This window comes from Neomonachus schauinslandi, chromosome 9 (assembly GCF_002201575.2).
Source record: "Neomonachus schauinslandi chromosome 9, ASM220157v2, whole genome shotgun sequence".
Classification (NCBI taxonomy): Eukaryota; Metazoa; Chordata; class Mammalia; order Carnivora; family Phocidae; genus Neomonachus; species Neomonachus schauinslandi.
Genome location: NC_058411.1, coordinates 42,089,707 through 42,114,263, shown reverse-complemented (window position 1 = coordinate 42,114,263; position 24,557 = coordinate 42,089,707). Strand labels below are relative to the sequence as shown.

Here is a 24,557-nt window from a genome sequence, read left to right as displayed (position 1 = left end):
CTGTATTTTCTCATTTCCTTTGAAATATGTATTTTATAGACAAGGAATAAAGTAATACAAAATTATTTTAAATAAATTATGATTTCTATACTCTTGCCAAAAGAATATTTAACCACTTGAATTAAAGTACAGGGTGGAGAGGTGCCTGGGTGGCAAAGTTGGTTAAGCCTCCAACTCTTGGTGGCTCAGATCCTGATCACTGTGGTGTGCTTGAGACTCTCCCTCTCCTTCTGCCCCCTCTCCTGCACTCTCTCTCTTTCTCTTTCTCTCAAATCTTAAAAAAAAAAAGTATGGGGTAGAAAAATGATTATTCCTTAGTTTCTGTAAGATATATCCATATGGACATCACTTTATTTTTAAAAAATCAATGTAACAAAAATTAATGTAATAAAAATTAATGTAACAAAATCTAAACAAATCCTTTAATTTTTCCCTCAATTTCATTGGTTACTAAGACACCATTTTTATAATAGTAAAGCACAGCAACAATAAAGGACATGGTTCTTAAAATTTATCCCAATACCAAACCATCTTTTCTTTCAATTTTTTTGCAATTAAAAAAACAAAGAATAAATTCTAAATAGTGGCGTAAGTAACTTTATAATAAAGCATTATTTGGAAATGCTTGGACTTGGGTCAGATAATTAGAAACCTTTGTTATTTGAAAAGCATTAAAAACTAAAGATAAAGTATGCCTGAAATATATAGATGGAAAAACAGTTAATTTTCAAAAAAATCAACAGGCTTTTGTAGGGACACACACACATATGTATGTGAAGTGAAATAGACTTATTTTTAAGATGCATGAATATGCTGAAATGGCTATATCAGTAGTCCAAAAATAATTCTGTTGGCTTTGTAATTCATTATTTAGAGGATTTTAAGTTCCCTAAATCTGATTTCCTTACTGTGTTTAGATTAGGTTATAGTTAAAAAATTCTATTCCTCAGGTTTGCAAAGTTTTAGAAATATAGAAAAACCTGTCTATTCAGTACCCATTTAATACATTTAATAGAGTCTAGAGAAGGGGCAAACACCCTGGTCTTAGTGAAAATACTTTAGGCAAAACTTCTTGTGGGGTCCCAGAGTGGCTCAGTCGGTTAAGCGGCTGCCTTCAGCTCAGGTCATGATCCTGGAGAACCCCGAGTCCTGCGTCGGCTCCTTGCTCAGCAAGGAGTCTGCTTCTCCCTCAGCTCATGCAGACGGGCGCTCTCCCTCTCTCTCTCTCATAAATAAATAAAATCTTAAAAAAAAAAAAAAACTTGTTGGAAAGGTATGCCTATGCTGAGTTGGAAACACCATCTCAGTGGGAGTCACCCCCATAAAGGCAAAACAGTATACCTCATCCGCAAAAAAAATGCTGCGATGGAGGAGAGACAGCTTGTAAGTGCAGGAACTTACAGCTCATTTAGTGTTGCTAGAACACAAACTATGAGATGGGTTGTATCAAAAAATGAAGCTGCAGGTAGGCTGAGACCAGATCATAAAAGGTCTTGTCTGTTGTCATGAGGAGCTTGTAATAGGCTTTTTTTTTTTTAAGATTTTATTTATTTGAGAGAAAAAGTGTGTGTATGAAGGGGAGGGAGAGGGTGAGAGAATCTGAAGCAGACTCCACCCTGAGCACAAAGCCCAACATGGGGCTTGATCTCACCACTGCGAGATCATGACCTGAGCCGAAACCAAGAGTCAGAAGCTTAACCGATTGATCACCCAGGCGTCCCTGTATTATGTTTTATAATCAAAGAGGAGTCATGGGGTTGAAGGCAGAAAAGTACAAGATCTTCACTCTGGTGGCAATGGTGGGCCTAGGGCTGGAGGCAGACCACTGTTGAATTCTGAGGTAGGGCAGTGGCAGTATGGATGGAGAGGAGGATGAGTTTTTAAAATGTTTATGAAGTAAAATTGGCAGGATGTGGTATGTTCGACAGGGAGAGGGGCCAGGAGCTCTGATGATGATTCTTAGGTTTCTTGGGTAATTTAACTTGGTAGGTAATGACAGTCACTAAGACAGAATACAGGAACAGGAATCATTTAAGGAAGAGGATGAGAAATTAATTTTGCACCTGTTGATACTAAGGTTCAGTGGGATGCCAAGAGTTGGAGTGGCTTTGTGGTGAGGCGTAGAACAGTCAGTTGGAGATCTGTCCATTTGAGACTAAGGGGGAGGTCGCGCTAGAGACAGATTCGGTTACTTCAGTTTGTGGTTGGCAGCTGACATCAGGATAGTGGATAAGGCCACCCAGGTGGAGTATGTAAGAGTGAGAAGAATTACGTGAGAATGAAATCTTGGCAACACCAGCTTTAAAGGAGATGATGGAAGAAGAGGAGCCATTCAGAGAAAACAGAAGGAAGATCCAGAACCACAGAAGGAACACCGGAGGGATGTGGAGCCAGGCTCAACTCAGTAGAGTGTGCTTGGGGCTGGGATCAATCCAGCAGAGAGGTCCTGAGAGCCTGTTGTATTTAGCAGTTAGATGGCAATTGGGTGCTATTTGAATAGAATGCTCGGGTGACAATGGAGCATAGAGGCTACAGATGTGGACAGCAGGAAGCTAATACTGAGCCTTGCCATAATCCTGAACTGTCTTTGTGAAGTCATCTTTGAATTCAGCTGCTCTTTAGTCATTTATCTCTGTCTCATTAGGGTGAAATGAAGCAAGCTCAGATAATGTAATATGCCTTGCACAATATAATGAGACTGCCTATCTACAGAGTCAGTGAATGAATTGAAGACCTCCAGAGTCTTCAGAAAGTCCTCATGGCTTGGGGTACCTGGGTGGCTCAGTCGGTTAAGCAGCTGACTTTGGCTCAGGTTGGGATCCCAGGGTCTTGGGATCGAGCCCCGCGTCGGGCTCCTCGTTCAGCAGGGAGTTTCCTTCTTCCTCCCCTTTTGCTCCTCCCCTCTGCTCGTGCTCTGTCTCTCTCTCTCAAATAAATAAAATCTTAAAAAAAAGGAAAAAAGAAAGTCCTCATGCTTACCACTGCTGACATCATCCTTTGCTTGTCAGCAGATCACAGACTTAGCTCACAGTGTGCTGATGTGGGCCCTCACCTCTCCTTGTTAGCTTGCATATGGTGCCGTGGCCCTGGGCTGCACACCTGTCTTCCTACAGAGCATTCAGCCTGCAGACTTATTCGTGTATGCTGCACTGCTTGTCTTTTAGGACAAATACTTAGTTTTAATGAAAATCTTATGATTTTGAAAACCGCTTTATTAAACGCTTTTCCATCACAGGCTGCCCTCAACAACAGAGTCCAGTCTTGTTTAACTGGCCTGTTCCTCCCTTTAACGGTTCCAGTCCCCTTCCCCAACCCACTTTGCACTACCTGGCATGACTTTAGCTTTCAGTTCACTCATTTCCTTGATGCTTCTACCCTTGTCTTCCGTTTGACTGAGACCTAGAACGCTTTGCTCATACTCTTTATTGCCTTCATCAGCCCCCTGCTGCTTTGCTTTCTTCCCTATCCAATCTAGGCCCCATGGCTTATTACAAACTCCCTTCCCTCTTGTCCTTCTGTCCTACCTGCGTCGTAAAGCCGCTAACCCTGGCTCTCTCCAGTCTTTCCAGGCCAGCTTAGGCTGCTTCAGACCTTTCCACAGCCATGCTGACAGATCCTGCCACTCCATATCCACGGTCTCTGCAGCCTCAGCTGAACAGTACTGCTACCTACAAATCCTTGTATGTATCCTTCAACTTGCGGAGTTTTTCTACAACAGATGTTTTGCATCTTCTCTGTTTTTCGTAGTCTACCAGTCGATACATGTTACATGGTCAGTAAATGTTAATTGATTCTGAATCTTAGCATAAAGCAAACTTAAAGGCAGTATGTTAAAATACGTGTGTTTCAATGGACATTCATAGTTGAGTAAAGGCTGCTGAAATCGATGAAATTCATACAGGCTTAGCTTATGTACAGCACTACGTAAACCCCAAACTGAATAGTAAAATGATGAGGCCTCCAAAAAATTTTCTATTCTACATATCCTATATATGGATGCACACATAACTTTTGTTCTTAGACATACTGCCCTCTCTTCTGTTTTTCACAAAGCTATGACCTCTTCAGCATTTATTTTCAGAATTTGCTCACACAGTTTGCCTTGAAACCTTAATAAGAATAACAAAAAGGGAAGGCAGTGTGTTTCAGTCAGGGCTCTTGGGTGCAAGCAATGGACTCTGGCAGTGTTTAGCAGGAAAGAAATGTATTAAAAGGAAGTTGAGAAGAACTCTACAATAATACAGAGCACAACCTAATTTTTAAATGGGCAATGGATCTGAATAAACTTCTCCAAGGAAGACCTACAAATAGCCAATAAACACTTGAAAAGATGCTCGATATCATTAGCCACAAACAATATGTGTGTATTGTTTTGTTTTTAACCATTTAAGAGTAAGCTGCATAGATGCTATCCTTTTACCCTTAAATGCTTCAAGGTATGTTTCTTAAAAACAAGCACATTCTCTTACATATCCACAGTGCAGTTCTCAAAGTCAGGAAATTATCACTGATACAACATTGTTATCTATGGAGGTGATTCAGATTTTGCCAGTTGTTCCAATAATATCCTATTTGGCAGAAGGAAATTCGAGATCATGAATTTTATTCCATTATATCCCTTTAGCCTCTTTCATATGGACTCGTGGTCTTGTGCTTTTTGTTTTTGTCTTTCAAGACCTTGACATTTTCTTTGATCTGTATCAGCCAGTTACTTTGTAGAATGTTCTTCAATTTGAGTTTGTGGGTTCAGGTAATACATTTTGGCAAGAATACCGTAGAAACGATGCTCTGTTCTTTTCATTGGAATAGATCAGAAAGCATATGAGGTTTGTCCCATTACTGGGCTTTATCTTTGATCATGTGGTTAAGATTGTGTCTGCTGGGTTTGCCCCTGTAAAGTTACCATTTTTCCCTCTGTAATTACTCTGTTTATAGGGAGATATCTTTAGACTACGTACATATTTCTGTAAAACTTTTATTCACTAATTTTGGTATCCATTATTATGATGATATTGGCTGCCAAACTCCATCATTTCTTCTACAGTTATTGTTGACTTTCTGTGGATTTTCTCTTCCCCTATTTATTTATATCACTATAGATTCATAGATTATTTATTCATTGGGTAATAATCTATTACTGTAATTATTGATGTTCACATTATCCCTGATTTGACCCCTTTAAGCTGGCTCCTTGTCCTTTTGTCATATCCTCTTTTGAATCCTTCCTTGTTTTCTGGTACAAGATATTTCAGATTCATTTTGTACTCGACCTGCCCCAGACCTGGAATCGGCCATTTTTCCAAGGAAGCTTGTTTGTTTGTTTGTTTGTTTGTTTAATTGACAGAGGGAGAGAGAGAGACAGCGAGAGAGGGAACACAAGGAGGGGGAGTGGGGGAGGGAGAAGCAGGCTTCCCACCGAGCAGAGAGCCCGATGCGGGGCTCGATCCCAGGACCCTGGGATCATGACCTGAGCCGAAGGCAGTTGCTTAACCAACTGAGCCACCCAGGCACCCCTCTAATTTATGTTTTAAGTAGAGGAAAGAATCTTGTATCTTATGCTGACTTTCCAAAGTAATATTGACAGACAAAACATAGAAATTCCTTTAAAAATGTTACCCATTATTTAAGATTAATTCATTCTCACTCACAAAGTTTCCTTTCTGTGCTTTGGGCGAATGACTTCCAATATAAATGAAGCTTAACTCCAGTTCACATTTCAAAAACAAAGTCAAAGTAATTATTAGAGGCAACTCCATGCTATACATGTTCCAAGATGAGCTAGAACCTGGGAATTGAAGAGAAATTTGAGAAAAGAGTAGAGTTTGAATAAGTAGAAGGAATCCAAGAACACATTGGGTTCATGGGTATAGCATGAGCAAAGGTATGGTGCTGGGAATGGGCATGTCTTATCAGGGAATTTTGGGGAGCCTAATTGGTTGGTGGAGATGATAATGTTGGTGATTAGTGCCTAGGTACCGTTTATTAGGAGCTTCAGTTCCAGCCTGGCTCACTTAGAATATTTCCTACAGGCAGTGAAGAGTCCTTAAAGTGGGGGGGCTAGGTATTCATAAAGAGTATGTTTTCAGAAGTTTAATGTGATGTTATATTGCAGAATGGTTTGGAAAACACAAGACCACTTAGGAAGCTTAATTGAGTCTAAGGTAGTAGGAATACAAGTAGAAAGGAATTTGGAAAGTAATTTAGAGGGAAGAAAAGCCCTCAATGTGATGAATCAGGGTCACTGGGAGAACGGGGAACTCTGAAAGAAATAGGAAACTGATGATTTTTATAATGGAAAGAAAACAAATATATTGCAAAGAGGAACTCCAAAAGAAGTTCGGTGATATCAAAATTTTATTTTAACTTTTTTTTTCTGTGATGCTTGATTAAAAGCCACAGAATGACTCCACAGCTTTTTATCCAAAACAATATAGTTTAGTTTAACAGTGATGATTTAGGGCCATATACTATCATTAACTATTAGACACCGTAATGCTTGCTGAATCATAACACTTGTTAGAGATATTTGGTAATAGCTTCTTCATAATTTTAGATTTATGGGGAAATAGGAAGTTGTTTTGCTTTGATATGCTCTGTCCACCACATTACTAGTCTCAGATCAAATCTCGGAACTGAGATCCAGATTCCTGATTGATTTGAAATGTCTGGCTCTCCTTGGCGTTGGGGTTGAGAAATTTGTTTCCAAGTGTGGCGTTTGATTCTTTTTGTGCTATTGAAGTTCACATTCCCGTCCCTCTCTTTAAAGAAATACATTGTTTTCAACGTCAACTTTGTATAAAGAAGGAATCACTAGAAACTAAGAACTCAGTTTTCAAGATCTTAAAATCACCAGGTATCGTGACAAAGACATGTTTGCCATATGTGATCGTGTGGAAAGTGCCTAGGCCCAAACATTCCACGAGAAGTGAGAATGAATGTTCCTGAACGGATATTTTGCCATTTCATTAATTCTTACAATTCAACATATTTCCGTCTCAAAAATGATTATTGATTTAAATGGCTCGATGGGGGGGCTCGATCCCAGGACCCTGGGATCATGACCTGAGCCGAAGGCAGACGCTTAACTACTGAGCCACCCAGGCGCCCCCAAACCAGACCATTCTGATTTGTGGATAGAGCAAGAGAAGTGATACAGGTTTGTAATCTCTCTAGCTACTGTCTCTTCAGGCTTTCTGAATTGGCTTGAATCCTAGAGGTTCCATCTGAGAACTAAACCTCATTCAGTCCACAGGAGACTGAGGAGGTTTGTTCCTTTGTTTGTTAATAAGTTAACATATGGACTTGCTAATTAAAATCTGTTGGAAGAAATTATTATACGAAGTAATGTATTAGCCATATAATGTGTTGGGATAGTGCTGGGTGACTCATAATTTCTGCTGCTACAGTTTCTAAAAAGGAAAAGAAAGTCAGTTCTTTTTGTTGGGAAAGAAGATTTCATGTTATCTGTATTTGCAGGCTTTCTGGCTCACATGCTGGAGGAATCCTTGCTGCGGGGGTGTTTTCATTTTCTCGTCTAACATGGCAGTGGTCCATTGCAGCAGAGGTTTTTAGCTTAAACAATCTGTTTGTGGGGCTGCTTATGGCTCTTACTGTACATTTTGAGGAGGCAGCAACTGCAAAAGAAAGATCAAAGGTAACCTATTTTGATCAAAGTGAAATCACTTTTTGTTTTAATTTTTAGACAGATGCTGTATTTCTTTTTAACTTTGGATGCTGTTTATCTGTCTTGATTACTGTCAAGGTAATTTAGGCGTGTTGAGAGAGAAAATATTCTGAGTTCTTTTACTGTGAACCATGATAGCCTTTATAAACCATGGAGCTTTTTCTTTTTCTCCCAGAGTTCAAAAGTTTTTTGGAGAATGAGAGGATTGAAATCCCCTCTGAGTCCTATGGGAAAGATGGGCTTGTTGGTTAATTTCACCATCGTGCATGTGTGTGTGTATGTGTGTGTGTTAGTGTGATCGTTAGATGCCAAGCTCTGGATTGACCACCTTAAATTATATACCATTATGGTACATTGACTTACTCTCTAATTGAAAAAAAGACCAAATTTGTACTTTTTTTTTAAACTAAGAGTATCAAATATATAAATGAAGTAGTTCGGAAGAGTTTCCAGTGAATTATAAGGCAAACACTAATATCAAGATAATTTGAAACGTGAAGGAACCCTGTCTTCTAAGAGCTTACAATCTAAACATTGGGAGGTACCAAACCATTTTAGTAAAGGCAGCCTTTTGTTGTTGAAGAATATACAGACAGAAGAATACCAGGGTTTATCAGTGGTGCCTATAAACAGATCTGTGCTGCTATTAGAGTTCATTTTTTATCTGAAGTAAACTTTTTTCTGATTATGAAAATTGCACATGTTCAAAAGAGCAAAAACAGCACCCATAACCTGGTTTTTAAATAAAAAGTGTTCTATTTTATGTATTTAATTTAATAGGAGAAAAAGTAAAATGGAAAGAGTGCCTGAGTTTTAGTTACAGACTTTAGTAAGAATTACACAATATCTTATTACTGGTAGGACTTACCCAGTTATCATGCAGGACTTTCTAAAACTCACTTTGAAGGCAGTCATTTCAGGTCAAACTGCAGTGATGTGATGAGAATGGACAATATTATAAAAAAAAAGTAATGGTGCTAAATATTAGTGTCTGTGGAAGCGAGCCTGTGTCTAAGAGGTTGACTTTAGCCTGACCTATGGTACAAATGCTTGGTTCTCATATAAAGAATAACTTTTTACTATTGTGCTTACTTAAGAGTTTTAGGTAAATTTTTAACTTAGGTTTTTTCTTTTTTTCTTTTTTCAGATAGCTAAAATTGGTGCTTTCTGCTGTGGCCTTAGTTTATGTAATCAGCATACAATAGTACTCTATGTTTTGTGCATAATACCATGGATTCTCTTTCGACTTTTAAAAGAGAAGGTAGGTTTTTGGGTGTTTTTAATGAAAATTCATAATGTTTTAGTAAGGCCCGATATAACATTTATGGCATAAAACATGGGGCTTTCATTTTTTTTTTTTAGTTTTATATAAAGTATAAATGACCCGAGGCTCTAACAACATTGAAAAAAAATAGGATTTACAAAAATTATACAGTATTTTTTTTTTAAGGTTTTATTTATTTATTTGACAGAGAGAGACAGCGAGAGAGGGAACACAGGCAGGAGGAGTGGGAGAGGGAGAAGCAGGCTTCTCGCTGAGCAGGGAGCTCGATGGGGGGGCTCGATCCCAGGACCCTGGGATCATGACCTGAGCCGAAGGCAGACGCTTAACGACTGAGCCACCCAGGCGCCCCAAAAATTATACAGTATTGATTGCAGTGGCATCTGGTCTGATTCATAATTTCCTTACTGATTCTGAGCAGCACCTTGATAATAATAGGCTAAAAAGGAGTTAAAATGAAATAACAGATTTCCTTGATTGTTTTATTATATGTCCTAAAACAAAGGGTAGTGTATTAATAATAGTTTATTCATTCATCCAGCTGTTTGTTGAGGGCCTGCGCTGCGCAGATGCCGCTCTAGGTGCTAGAGATTCAGCTCTCCCGACAGAACAGACAGCATCACCGTGAGCCGAGGAACCACATCTCTGGAAAATAACAACCTGTTTTCTCAGAACAGATGTCTCTAGAATTAAAAATGATTTATTTTAGTTTTCCCTTTCCCTCAAAGGAAAAATGATTATTGATTTAAATGGCGGTCAATGTAAGAAAATTACTATGCTGTGTAAGGCATTGTGAGATGGACTGAAGAAGGCAGGGAGCTGAGTTAGACATGAGGTTTTGGAAAGATGGAAGCCCTTTATGCTGTCAGTCCTCCTCCTAGAGGTTGAAACAATGTAAATACAAAGCCAGTACTAGAGTCATTTTGCTGAATTTATTGTTTGTTAATCATACCTCAGCTACATTTATTTATTTATCATTTCATTATTTGTTGCTCTAGTCAGGATTATATTAGAAAACACATGTTCAGTAAAATTATTATACAGAAATAGGGAAATTATAACAAAACTTTAGGTAACTATTGTATTTACTGTACTTGAATATATTTTTTGTTTTTAGCTTCTGGCAACAAAGGAAAAAGTATAACATGGAGGTTATAAAATTCTTATTATGTGTTAAAGGGAAATAACAATCAAAGGGAAGATCAACTTTTTCTTGGAACTGAATTCTGTTAAGTCAGTCATGTCCACCCTTATATGAGGAATATTAAACAGTATAACAGGTCGTGTCTAACAGTGGTTTTATAGAATATACAGAAGGTTCTTTATCTGGTCTTTTATTATATAAAATAATAAAATATTTTATTTTTGATTATAAATAAAGGAGATAGAACATAAAAAACATAAATTCAGTGAAGACTTTTCTATAGATTACAAACCTGAAGAGGCCCAGATATTTTTCTTGTGAATTGATGGATGCATAGATGGGGATGCATTAACATCCAGCTGTCGGTTACCTTGGCCAGGCATTTTTTTTTTTTTTAAACCAGTCTTCATTTCTTTCTCTTTTTTTTTTCCAGCTTATTGAGATACAGTTGACATATAACATTGTGTAAGTTTAAGGTGTACAACATGATGATTTGATATATGGATATATTGTAAAATGTGATTGCCACAATGAGGTTAGTTAACATATCTAACACCTCACACAGTTACAGTTCTGTGTCTTGAAAACTTTTAAGATCTACTTTCTTAGCATCTTTCAAATATAAGCTACAGTACATAGTCCCCATACTGTACATTACATTCCCCAGAACTTATTCATATTATAAATGGAAGTTTGCACACTTAGACCACCATCACCCATTTCCCTCTAGTGCTGCCTTTCCCTGTCTCTAGTGATCACCAGTCAACTCTCTGTTTCTGTGAGTTCAGTTTTTTTTAGATCCCACTATAGGTAAGGTCATACAGTATATGTCTTTATCTGACTCATTTCATTTAGCATAATACCCTCAAGTTTTATCCATGTTGTTGCAAATGGCAGGATCTTCTTCTTTTTGTGGCCGAATAATACTCCATAGTATGTATGTATGCCTATCTGTTTTCTATGTTATCTCTTAGGAGTTTTATGGTTTCAGGTCTTACAATCAGGTCTTTAATCCATTTTGAGTTAATTTTTATATGTGGTGTAAGATAGTGGTCCATTTTCATTCTTTTGCATGTGACTGTCCAGTTTTCCTAACACCATTTATTGGCCTTTTCCCCTTGAATAGTTTTGCCTCTTTGCCATAAATTAATTAACCATATATGCATGGGTTTATTCCTGGGCTCTCTACTTTGTTCCATTGATTTATATATCTGTTTTTATGCCAATGTTTTGAATACTATAGCTTTGTAGGATAGTTTGAAATCAGGGAGCATGATGCCTGCAGCTTTGTTGTTCTTTTTCAAAATGGCTTGGGCTATTTGGGATCTTTTGTGGTTTCATTCAAATGGATTGTTTGTTCTATCTCTAAAATGACAGTGGAACTTTGTTAGAGATTGCATTGGATCTATAGATTGCTTTGGCTGTTTTAACAATATTAATTCTTCAATCCATGAACATGGAATATCTTTCCATTTATTTACATCTTCAATTTCTTTAATAAGCATCTTAGAGTTTTCAGTGTATAAGTCTTTCACCTCCTTGGCTAAATTTATTTGTAGGTATTAGTGTATAAAAAAGGCAGCATACTTTTTTATATTGATTTTATATTGATTGTGTACCCTGCAACTTTACTGGATTCAGTTAATAGTTCCAACAGTTTTTGGTGGAGTCTTTAGGGTTTTCATTATATAAAATCATGTCACTTACAAATAGTGACAGTTTCACTTCTTCCTTTCCAATTGTATGCTTTTTATATTTTTTCCTGCCTGATTGCTCTGGCTAAGAGCGGTGAGAGTGGGCATCCTGGTCATATTACTGAGAGGGAAAGCTTTTAGCTTCTCGCTGTCGAGTATGATGTTAGCTGTGGGCTTGTCATATATGTCCTTTCAGTGGCCATATACCTGCTTTGTTGAGAGTTTTTATCATAAAAGAATTTTGTAAATGCTTTTTCTGTATCTATTGAGATGATCATATGATTTTTATCTTTCATTATGTTAATGTGGTATATCATGTTGATTGATTTGCAGATGTTGAACCGTCCTTGCATCCCTGGAATAAACACCACTTGATCATGGTGTATAATCCTTATAATGTATTGTCAAATTCAGTTTATTAATATTTTTTGAGGATTTTTGCATGTATGTTCATCAGGGATATCTGATATGGCCTATAATTTTTAAAATTAATTTATTTTTTTGGTGTCCTTCTCTGGTTTTGATATCAGGGTAATGTTGGCTTCATAAAACATGTCTGGAAGCATTCCCTATTCTTCAGTTTTTTGGAAGAGTATAAGGAGGATGGATATTAAATCTTTAAATGTTTGGTAGGATTCACCAGTGAAGCTGTCTGGTCTAGGACTTTTGTTGGGAGTTTTTAAGTTACTGATTCCATCTCCTTACTAGTAATCAATCTATTCAGATTTTCTATTTCTTCATGATTCACTCTTGGAAGATTGTATGTTTTTAGGAATTTATCCATTTCTTCTAAATTGTTCAATTTTTTGGTGTATAATTGTTTATAGTAGTCTGTTATGATCCTTTGGATTTCTTTGGTATCAATTGTAACTTCTCTTTAATTTCTGATTTTATTTATTTGAGCCCTCTCTTTTTCTTAGTTTAGCTAAAGGTTTGTCAATTTTGTTAATCTTTTCAAAGAATCAGCTCATAGTTTCATTGGTCTTTTCTATTTCTTTTCAGTCTCTACTTCATTTCTTTTCACTCTGATCTTTATTATTTCCTTTTTTCTACTAATTTGGGGCTTCATCTGTTCATATTTTCCTAGTTCCTTTAGGTGTAACGTTAGATTGTTAATCTGAGATTTTTCTTCTTAGCTATCTCTATGAACTTTTCTCTTAGAACTGCTTTTGCTGCATCCAATAGATTTTGGTGTGTTGTATTTATTTTCTTTTTTTTTGGTGTGTTGTATTTCCATTTTCATTTGTCTCAAGGTATTTTTTAATTTCTTTTTTGATGTCTTCATTGACCCATTGGTTGTTCAGTAGTATGTTGTTTCATCTTCACATATTTGTGATTCTTGCAGTTATCCTCTTGTAATTGATTCCTAGTTTCATATTGTGTTCAGAAAAGATGCTTGATATGATTTCAGTCTTTAATTTACTGAGACATGTTTTGTGGCCTAACATATGATCTATCCTGGAAAATGTTCCATGTGTACTTGAGAAGAAAGTGTATTCTGCTGTTTTTGGATGGAATGTTCTATATATATCCATTATTCCATCTAATATGTTGTTTAAGTTTGATGTTTCCTTATTATTTCCTGTCTGGCTGATCTATCCATTGATATAAGTGAGGTATTAAAGTCCCCTAGTATTATTTTATTCCTGTCATTATCTCCCTTTAGGTCTGTTGGTGTTAGCTTTATGTATTTAGGTGTTTCTCCACTGGGTACATAAATACTGACAAATGTTATATCTTCTGCTGGATTTACCTCTTTATCATTATTTAATGCCCCTCTTTGTCTGTTACTATAGTCTTTGCTTTGAATCTGTTTTGTCTGATGTCAGTATAGTTACCCGTGCTTTCTTTTGGTTTCCATTTGCTTGAAACATCTTTTTCCATCCTTCATTTTCAGTCCATGTGTGTACCTATATCTGAAGTGAGTCTCTTACAGGCAGCAGATAGATGGGTCTTGTTTCTTTATCCATTCAGCCACTTTCTGCCTTTTGATTGGAGAATTTGACCCATTTACATTTAAAGAAATTGATGGGTATGTACTTATTACCATTTTATTAATTGTTTTGTAATTCCTCTCTGTTCCTTTCTTCTCTTGGTTTCTTACCTTGTGGTTTGATGACTCTGTGGTGTTACACTTAGATTCCTTTCTCATTATCTTTTGTCTATCTACTATGGGTTTTGCTTTATGGTTACCATGAGGCTCGTATATAACAGCCTGTATATATATAACAAGCTGTTTTAAGTTGGTAACAAGTTATGTTTGAATGCATTCAAAACTGTATTTTTATTCCTCTTGCCCTGTGGTTTATTGATGTCATATTTTACATCTTTTTATTTTGTGTATCCCTTAACTAATTACTGTATTTGTAGTTATTTTTACTACTTTTATCTTTCAACCTTCATACTAGCTTTATAAGTGATTAAACCACTACTACATATTTACCTTTACCAGTGATATTTTTAAAATATTGTTTTCTTATTACTAATTAATGCCCTTTCCTTTTAGCTTAAAGAATTCTTTTAACATTTCTTATAAGGCTAGTTTAGTGTCCGTGAATTCCTTTAACTTTTGTTTATCTGGAAAGCTCTTACCTCTCTGAGTGATAACTTTGCCAGGTAGTATTCTTGTTTGGGAGTTTTTCCTTTCAGCACTTTGAATATATCATGCCATTCTCTTCTGACCTGCAAAGTTTCTGCTGAGAAATCTGCTGATAGCCTTATGGGGATTTCCTTGTGTGTAGCAAGTTGTTTTTTCTCTTGCTTTTAATTTCTCTCTTTATCCTTAACTTTTGACATTTTAATTATGTGTCTTGGTTTGGGTCTCTTTGGGCTCATCTTCTTTGGAATTCTGGGCTTCTTGGATCTGGTTGTCTGTTTCTTTTCCCAGGTAAGGGAAGCTTTTGGCAATTATTTCTTGAAATAAGCGTTCTGCCCCATCCTCTCTTCCCTTTCTGGGACTCCTATAATATACATGTTATTCTGCTTGATATTGTCCCATAAATAGCTTAAGCTATCTTCAGTTTTTAAATTTTTTTCTTTTTGCTGCTTGGTTTGGGTGAGTGCCATTGCCCTGTGTTTTATTTAGCTCATTGATTCTATCTGCTTCATCTAGTCTGCTGTTGAACTCCTATAGTGTATTTTTCAGTTCAGTTATTGTAGTCTTCAGTTCTGTGTCTTCTGTTTGGTACTGTCTTTCATTTTCTGTGTCTTCGTTGAACTTCTCACTGTGTTCATCTATTCTTCTCCCAAGTGTAGTCAGCATCTTTATGACCATTACTTTTAACTCTTTGTCAGGCAAATTACTTATCTCTGTTTCATTAAGATTTTTTTCCAGGGTTTTATCTTGTTCTTTCATTTGAAATATACTCCTCTGTCTCCTCACTTTGCTTGACTCTCTGTGGTGGTTTCTGTGTATTAGGCAAAATAGCTGTCTCTCCCAGTCTTGCAGGAGTGGCCCTGTGTAGGAGATGAACCTCACATCAAAGTAGCTACAGCTACTTTGCTGTAGCTCTTGGCTGTCTCTCAAACCTTTATGATTGTCTAAGCAGCCTGAGATTCTCTTGGTAGGTTCTAGTTATTGTGTCAAGACTTGTGAGTGTCCCAGAGGGAGGGATCTCATCAGCACCTAGTTTTAGACTGATTGGAAGCTAGCCCCTCAGTCAGCATCTTTAAGGTATGCAAATAGATACAGTCCTGGGAGACTGCAATCATAGACCATACTAGCCTCCAGACCAAGTGATCTGGGGCGGGGGGGTCTCCCCTTAGGGACTGTTGCAAAGTCAGGGTTCCAGATGAGTGTACAAGTTTCTTTCTGGGAGGTGCCAGCAAGCTGTGGTGAGGCCAGATGAGAGCTCAAAGATGGTATCCTTCAGCCTGTGTACCCTGAGAGCACTTCTCTATCCTTTAGATGTGTGGTAAACCTGAAACCTACCGTTCAAGCTGAAGTTTTTTCATGGGAAGACCATGGGTTGTTGTTTCAGTCTATTGTCAGTGCAGTCCCTTGGGGATGGTAACCTGCCAAGAACTATCTTTCCAGTTGTTTTAGACCCATAGGACCCAAAAATGCAATTCCCCTTGACCACCAGATCCAGGCACTTATGGGGCATCCCCTGTGTGGGCTGTGCACCCTGGCTGACTCTGGTGGAGCTGTGGTGGAGTGTTATGTGAGGTTGGGCATTTGCCTGGCTGGCTTTGACAGAGCTGCGATGGAGTGGTACACAGGAGTGGGCACACTCACTGGCACTAGCAAGATAGAGGAAGAACGCCAGAAATGGCACCCTCCAGCATCTCTGTCCCCAGGGAGAGTTCTACCAGGCTTCTGCCCTTACAGCAGACATTTTAAGATTAGCAAATGAATCTTCTTCACTTATGGTCTAGCACTTGCCAGACTGCTGCTTCTGTACCAGGTTCTGGGTAAGCGAGTCTGTCTGTAAGTCCTTAAGAGCAGAGTCTCTGTCCCCAACAGCCCTATAATTTTCCTGAACATTTGACCTATTGGCTTTCAAAACCAGACATTTCGTGGGGGATCATCTCTCTGGTGCAGGACCCAAAGGTTGGGGTGCCTTACGTGGGGGCACAAACCCCTTGCTCCTCAGGAAGAAGTCCTATATTTATGAGATCCCTCCTAACTGTGGGTTGCAGCACTGGGATGGGGTTTTCGGTGAGACCGTGTCTCTGTTTCTTCCACACATTTTCATGTGGCCCTTTTATTCTTTGTTATGGAGGCACTTGTTCAGATAGTTTTTAGGTCTTTGTAGATTTGTCGTGTCTGTGGAGGAGGTGAGTTCAGAATCTTCCTATCCCACCACCTTGAACTCCTAATTATGATGGCTTCATAATGTAGTTTGAATTAGGAAGTGTGATGCCTCCAGCTTTATTCCTCTTCTGCAAGATTAATTTGGCTATTTGGGGTCTTTTGTGGTTCCATACCAATTTTAGGATTTGTTTTTCTATTTCTGTTAAAAATGCCATTGGAGGGGCACCTGGGTGGCTCAGGTGGTTAAGCGTCTGCCTTTGGCTCAGGCCATGATCCCAGGGTCCTGGGATCGAGTCCCACATCGGGCTCCCTGCTCCGCGGGGAAGCCTGCTTCTCCCTCTGCCTCTGCCTCTCTCTCTCTCTCTCTGACTCTCATGAATAAATAAATAAAACATTAAAAAAAATGCCATTGGAATCTTGATAGGGGTTTCATTGAATCTATAAATGGCTTTGTGTGATACAAACACTTAAAAAATATTAATTCTTCCAATTTGTGAATAAGGGGTATCTTTCCATTTATTTGTTTCTTCTTCAATTTCTTTCATTAATGCTTTGTAGTTTCTAGTGTACAGATTTTTCACCTCCTTGGTTAAATTTATTGCTAGGTATTTTATTGTTTTTGATGCTATTATAAATGAGATCATTTTCTGGTTTTTTTTTCAGACAGTTTATAGTTTATTGTTAGTGTGTAGAAACACAACTAATTTTGTGCAACTTTACTGAATTCATTTATTAGTCTAACAGTTTTTTGGTAGAGTCTAGGCTTTTCTCTATATAAGATCATGTCATCTGCAAATAGAGACAGTTTTACTACTTCTTTTCATATTTGGATGCCTTTTATTTCTTTTTCTTGCCTGAATACTTTGACTAGGATTTCCAGGACTGTGTTGAACAGGAGTTGGTAATACCGAGTAGGCACCCTTGTCTGATTCCTGATCTTGGAGGAGAAGCTTTCAGTCTTTCACTATTGAGTATGATGTTAGCTATGGACTCGTCATATGTGGACTTTATTATGTTAAAGTATGCCCCAGATCAAGTAAATCAGAATTAGTTTAGGGTGGGATCAGCTACCGGCTCAGTTCAGCAGATGGGCAGAGTAGCTGGCTGGGATCTCTGCTTGGGCACAGCTGCAAGCAAGAACACAGTCCTCCAGATCTGAGCACTGGTTGCCGAAAGCCCTGCTCCCCTTCTCCTGCGTGATCCCCAGTGGTTGAGCCGACCCCTTCCTCCCACCATGGTCGTCAAGAGGTGAGAACCAAATGAGCCTCCTGGGAAGTGTCCTGCCATGCTGGGGGAGCTGGTTGTCCACCTTGGAGTCTCTTTTCCCACTGGAAAAACTGTCACCTCAGGGGAGCTCTGTTAGTGCAGAGCTGGGCTGGTGTGGGGGAGGAGTGATGCAGTCAGAGTGCTCCTTCTTATTTCTAATGTGGTTCTTCTCAGTCTGTATGGTCCAAGGTGTACTTTATCCTCACCCCTGGATTCTGGGATTCTTCACAGTGATGTCTTGTCTATAGATAGTTGCTAGCTGGTCTTGTGAGGAAGACTGAAGTCAGGAATGATCTATGTTGCCATCTTGATGACCTTACTCCTAGACAGGCTTCTGACATCAGAGAAGGTTCATTCAGATAATAGAGAGGTGCACTGACTGACAAGAACTTAAAAAGTGAATATTTTGTGTTAGTTAATTGAAAGAAGAGCCATATGCTTTTTATAAAACATGCGGGACTCAGAGTGGACAAGGTAGGAGCCTGGTCTGAGAGCCTGTTTATTCTGTACTTAGGTCAGCTACTGATGAATGATGCAATTTGGGGAAGTATGACTCTTCAAAGGACATTTTATTTTCTCTAGTTAAATAGCAGAGGCTAGAAAGTGAGGCCTACCATTGAAGTGACAGAGTAATTGGATCTCACTGGTCAGATGAGTTGAGGCAGAGTAAGAAGTCCTGAGTCAGGTGGTTGCAACCCTGGCTACTCAGATGATCTGGGAAGCTTTTAAAAAGTATGTGTATGTGTGTGCATTTGTGAATGCATGTATACATACATATATTTGTATATAGGTATGTATATTTATGCTGACCCCGCTCCAAAATAATTCTGATTTAATTGGTCTGGGATGAGGCCCAGACATTGATATTTTCAAAAAGCTCTGCAGGTGATTCTAATGTATGTACAGCTAGGACTCAGAGCCACTTTCTTGCACTCTCTGAAAAAACTCTCATGTAATTGTCTCCCTGTTGATTTCTCACACAAAAGGAAAATTCTCTGGCAATTGCATCGTGCCACTCTAACTTGAACTTTATAACATGCAGAAACTGTCAAAATATAAACATTTGCTTTATTTAAAACTACTTTTAAGAATAGCAAAGGCATGTTGCTCGATTAGTTATTTCTTATACTCTTTTCATGCCATTATTTTTCTGCATCTCATTACCACTTTAGAAATATCAAATGAAATCCGTACTATAGTAAAAACACTCGATTTTCAATTAAGAGTGTTTATTTGAAAAGGCTAATATAAGTCAACTGCTTGTTCTCCTTCTGGTGAATGTGAACCTTGGTTCTTGTATTCATTGTCACATATGAATTTTCCTTTTTTGTAAAGGAAAAGTTGGCAATTGCCAATTATGATATTTGGAAGAGACCCCCTTTCCCACTTACTAAAGCAACCACTATTTGAATCTTTTAGTATACCAGAATTCTTTTGGGTGTAATCTTTATAAGACTTTGTCAACATTGTCCTTTATTTTAGAAATGTGCAGATGAAGGGGTGTCTGGGTGGCTCAGTTAGTTAAGCGTCCAGCTCTTGATTTCAGCTCAGGTCATGATCTCAGAGTCGTGCGATTGATCCCTGTGTCGGGCTCCGCACTCAGCAGGGAGTCTGCTTGTCCCTCTCCCTCTTTGCCTCCTCCTTGCTCTCTCTCTCTCTCTCAAATAAATAAATAAATCTTAAAAAAGAAAAAAAGATACACGCAGATAAGAAATACACTCTTAAGAGGCAACATTGTTATACAGAGCAAATTTCTATCAGTACTCCTTCCTATATGTACATTGAGGAAAGAGAGCATTTGGATGAACTGGGAGGTTATTTAAAAGCTAGCTTCATTTGTGACACATATTTCCATGAAATATCCAAAACCCTTGGGGAAAGAATCATATTGTCAGTGTGTAATCATAATAGAGAATATAGTTGAAGTCTACTCCTGGTGATGGTGATGAAGGGAATTGTACTGGAACAATATTTGGGGTATATTCAAAATCAGCCAAACAATCACTCCCACATGTGTTATCCCAGCCGTGTAATGCTGCATGTCATGACATGGTTTTAAATATAAACATGATACTCCAGAGTGTCCCCTAATATTATTTGCTTCGCTCAGATTTCACCTGCCATGCAAAGGAGTTCAGGCTGATGCAATTTTCTAGTAATCCACAGTACTCAGAAGGTTTAACATAGTATTCTGTGGTGACTTAATAGAAATTGAGAGATCAGCTCTGAGTAAACATTTTGATGTTTTCCTTGATGTGTTCTTGAAGTTCCAGGATGAATGGACTAAAAATAAACATTGTTACAAAACACAATATGCTTTGTGCAGGAACTCTCCCTGGGCTCTCTGTTGAAGTTGAGTCTGTACTTCTCTGCTGGTTTATTGCCTTACGTCTACCTTCCTGTTTCATCCTACCTCAATCAAGCCCGTTGGACCTGGGGAGACCAGACAACGTTGCTAGGATTTTTGACGCATTTGCTCAGGGCAGAATATGGAACATTCAGTCTGGTAAATTTATATTTAAAGCCCTTTTAAGGAAGGAAGCGGTGAAACTTCAGTGTTCTGCCTGGGCCTTGACTGAAAAAAAACAATGTCTATCAATGACAGTACATAGAATTTTCATTTTCGTTATCTGTGTAACAGACTTCCTCCTTATAAACGTGGAATCACTTAACCTGACATCATAATGTTGGATATCCTAAGTATGTTTTTCAGGATAACAAACATTAAAAAGACTCTTTTGCCAGCATTTAAAACATTTCATTCCTCTTAGTATTGGGTATCACTTTGGTCCCTTGGTCTGTGCTTTTAAATATTTGGAAAAGATTGAAGAATCAGAAAAGAAAAAAAAAACCCTCAAAATTTTTAATTTACCTTGACCAAAACACTTTCTTTTTTCATATTTGACAAATAGTGTTCATGATAGTATTTAGTGTAATACATATGTGTAAATACTTTATAAGATATAATTTCACTAGAAGTGTTTTTTTTAAGTTCAAAAGGCCTTGTTTTCCCTGAAACGTAAATTAGGGAAAAAACACTGAATGTGGTTAGAGTAAAGGTTATCTGAAAAATAAAAGGACAAACATTTTTTTTTTTACCTTAATAAAGACAGTTGTATCAGATTTTTCTCTCATGGTTTGTGCTTTTTGTGTCTTATGCAAGAAGGCAAATCTCTGAAGACTATGTATTATATGACACCATTGATACAAAATTCTAAACCACGCAAAAAGTAAACAATCTATTGCTCAAGGTACATACAAAAGAAGTAGAACTATATATTTTTAGAAAGTAGGGGAGTAATTAACACAGAATTCAAGGTAATAGTTATCACTAGGGGGTGAGAAAAGGGAGGTCTGTGAATGCTTTGTGAGATACTTTATGGTATTCATGCAGTTCTGTTCTTAAGTGAATGGCGGCTCTGTAGATTTTTAAAAACTCTTTTGGTGGCTCTGTGGATTTTTAAAAACTCTTTATCCCTTAAATGTACATTATATGTGTTGTTTGTAGGAGATATTTCATAATAAACTAGCTTAATGAAAGGATAATTATTAATTACTTTTTGAATTAAATAGTTTGATACTTTCAGTTTATACTCTGGCTTATATTGGTTATTCCGTTACAATATTGCTTGAGGGCCACTCCAGATTTGAAATTTGTATAATTCACACATAATTGTGAAATTATAGACTAACATGTGATAATGAGCTCTAATCAAAGTGCCTTAAAGACAGTCTACGACAAAAGTGTAAAGTCTGTTAATTCATCAGTGTGTTAATTGTTCCTGCCAGAACTAGTTTAACTGATTTTTAGCCCATCATTATTTCTGCAGTTCTTCCTCCGGGATGTCTGTGTTTAATTTCCACTGACTTCACTTCAAAAACTCAGTAAGGCTCTGAAGCAAAGACTGAATGAGGAGAGATGTTGCATTGTCTACTTAAAACATGTATATTCTCAGGATAGTTAAAATGCAATAGCCTAACACAGCTGCAGTTGAAGGCTTACGCAAATAAACTTCTCTCTTTTATGTTTAGGCCAAATCTGAAACAGGATCCAGTATGTCTAAAATTTTGCTGTGAGTATGAAATATTTGAAACTGGTTTTAAGTGAATTTGCTATTAGTTCCTAGACTAAGTGATTTGGGGGCTTCTGGGATTGTTTCTTTGTGAAGCAGTGTGTCAGAAGTGGCTCTCACGGGTATGGTCACTAGTTGTTTGTGTGGACTGTCAAACATTCTAGCATTCCTCCAGGAAGAGAAAGCTGAGAGTGAGGGATAAATACAACAGTGAGTTAGTAGACTGTCAAACTAGAAAGTTTCCACTTCCATTTGGATACAAAATGACCCGATGCAGTGTTGCTTTATACATCATTTATCCTTTGTTCTGGTTTCGACTCTTTTTTCTAGAGACATTTTAGAACATTGCATTTAGCAATTCGATTCTTTTCTTTTTAGGATTGAGCTCTGTTCTTAAAGTCTTTAGAGCTTCATTTATTTAATGTCTCTTAAGACTTTTTCTTTAGGCTGTTCTTAAGCTCTATTTTTGACTTAAATATTTCTAATATCCAATCTTTTTAGAGCCGGTTAAGCAAATATATTTCATCTGTATTACCTACTAGGGTTCTTTGAAAAATGGGTTACTATTTGCTTTAAAACCCACACAGATTAAGACAACTTGAAAAATATCCATACCAATCCTGTACTATTTTTATAATATTTTCAATATAAAATTATGGAAGAATAGTCTTCTATAACACTAAAGTGATCTCCTAACTGATTATTAATTTAGGATTCCCAGGACTATTTGAAAACCATTTTTAAAATATGGGGAGAATATTTCAACTCTGTACATGAGGCAGTTCATAGGTTCTCACAGTTTCTGTCTTGTTAATTTGCTAGCTTGTTTGCTTCCTTCCATCCTTCCTCCTTTTCTTTTTAAATGTCCCTTTCCCCTGCTCCCTATATGTGATACATAATCATTATAGAAAGTTTAGAAAATCCAGGTAAGCAAAAATAAGAAAATTAAAATTACTATAATTCCAATGTGTAGAGATAACCACTCTTGTTAATCCATTAACATTTCTGCCTGTGTCTTTCAATGTTTTTCATATTTTTGTTTTGAAAAATGGGATCATAATATGCAGACTTTTTTATTAGCCCGCTGGTTTTCATTTTTTACTGTATCTTGAAAATATTTTCCTGCCACCAATTATTATGTAACCTTTTGTTGGTTCTCACAACTGATTTTAAATGTTGTTGTTTTTTTTTTTTTTTAATGTCTGACTGAAACTTTTGTGGCTCCTTTTTCTTTTTGGTTGGGGAAAATTATCAAGAAGCTCAGTTACAAAGACAGCTTTACCAATGTCTGTGGGCTTTTATTTTATTCTGCTCTGCTCCAGGCCAGAAGACTCACTGCCTATTCTTTTCAACCTACCTTATAGGGTTGTGATCACATTTGACATTGGCAGTATATTTTGCCTTAAGTAATCCCACATGAACTCCAAAGAACTCTCAAGAATTCTCAATTATAAGTTGCACATAAAACTCATCTATTGGGGAACATAAAAGCCTCCTTTATATTGAAGTAATAGCAGTTAGGTGATATGCCTAGAAAAAAGACTTGACAAAAGTGATGACCACTCACACTCACACTATTTGTTCGAACCAAATCATAACGTAGAATGGAGGCATAATCCTAGCACTCTCTGACTGAGTGAGAGAATTTCTAGTCTTTAATTGTTTCAGGAGGACAGGAGTGTTGAGAAAAGCAACTTATAATTAACTTACTAGAAAATCCTTCAAAATGATGGGACCTAATCATCTCTCCTTTTCCAGTCAAGCAAATTAAATTCTTTTCCCATACATATCTCTAAATTGCAATCCTGTACAAGGAAATTATTGAATCTAACCCTAGGCAGTGACCATGTTTTAGAGCTTACATTTAAGCAACGGATCTCCAAGAATTAATTTTGAAACTGACTTCATTCCTTTTGAAGAATGGTTTGAAATGGACCTCATGCTGGAATCAATTTTTCAAGTGTATTTGAAAATGAGTAAGAATATCTTCTCATAGTAGATGAGTCTCCATTAGTAAAATACACATTGTGTGGTTTCCATAATTATGGCATCACATTTTCTCCAGTAAAATTGCCAGCAGGGAGAAGAAAGTTCTTCGAGAGGGTGTATAGAGTCATTTCTTTTTTAAAAAATTGGAGACTGCTAGAGCTATTTCAGAACTCAGATAACACTTGGGAAATGCTTATTAGTTAATGGAAGAATTTAGTTTAATTATAGGAAAAAAATACATTTCTCAGAGATGGCTTAAACATTTTTGAACCAAATAATATAGAAAACAAGGAAGCCCTTTTTTTGAGAGAGAGAGAGCACATGCCCACTCGCACACTGGGGAAGACGGGCAGAGGGAGAGGGAGAGAGAGAATCCCAAGAAGGCTCGATCCCACAACCCCGAGATCATGACCTAAGCCGAAATCAAGAGATGAATGCTCAACCAGCTAAGCCACCCAAGCCCCTGCATTAATTTTGTTTTCAATTGCTAAATCACAGGAGGCCGTGTCTACAGTACTGACAGAAGTTCAGAAACTCATTTCACATGTCTTCTTACCAAACCAATCGGGGGATCCAAAATGTTATCAATACAGCCTACCAGCATTACAAATACAGAAGAATTACTTGCTCTGATCCTATCCCAAATAATATAAATTGGTAACCAAATAT

At 37.5% G+C, this 24,557-nt stretch overlaps 1 protein-coding gene across 3 annotated transcripts in view; it reads left to right on the top strand.

Annotated features, from left to right (window-relative positions):
• TMEM260 (transmembrane protein 260) overlaps positions 1-24,557 on the top strand; it is a 67,513-nt gene that overhangs the window by 15,878 nt on the left and 27,078 nt on the right. For all 3 annotated transcript variants that reach the window (XM_021701485.2, XM_021701484.2, XM_021701483.2), the window contains exons 4-7: positions 7,477-7,654; positions 8,832-8,945; positions 20,153-20,332; positions 21,859-21,899. In XM_021701485.2, coding sequence (XP_021557160.1) covers positions 7,477-7,654; positions 8,832-8,945; positions 20,153-20,332; positions 21,859-21,899 — 513 coding nt within the window. The remainder of the gene's footprint in view (positions 1-7,476; positions 7,655-8,831; positions 8,946-20,152; positions 20,333-21,858; positions 21,900-24,557) is intronic.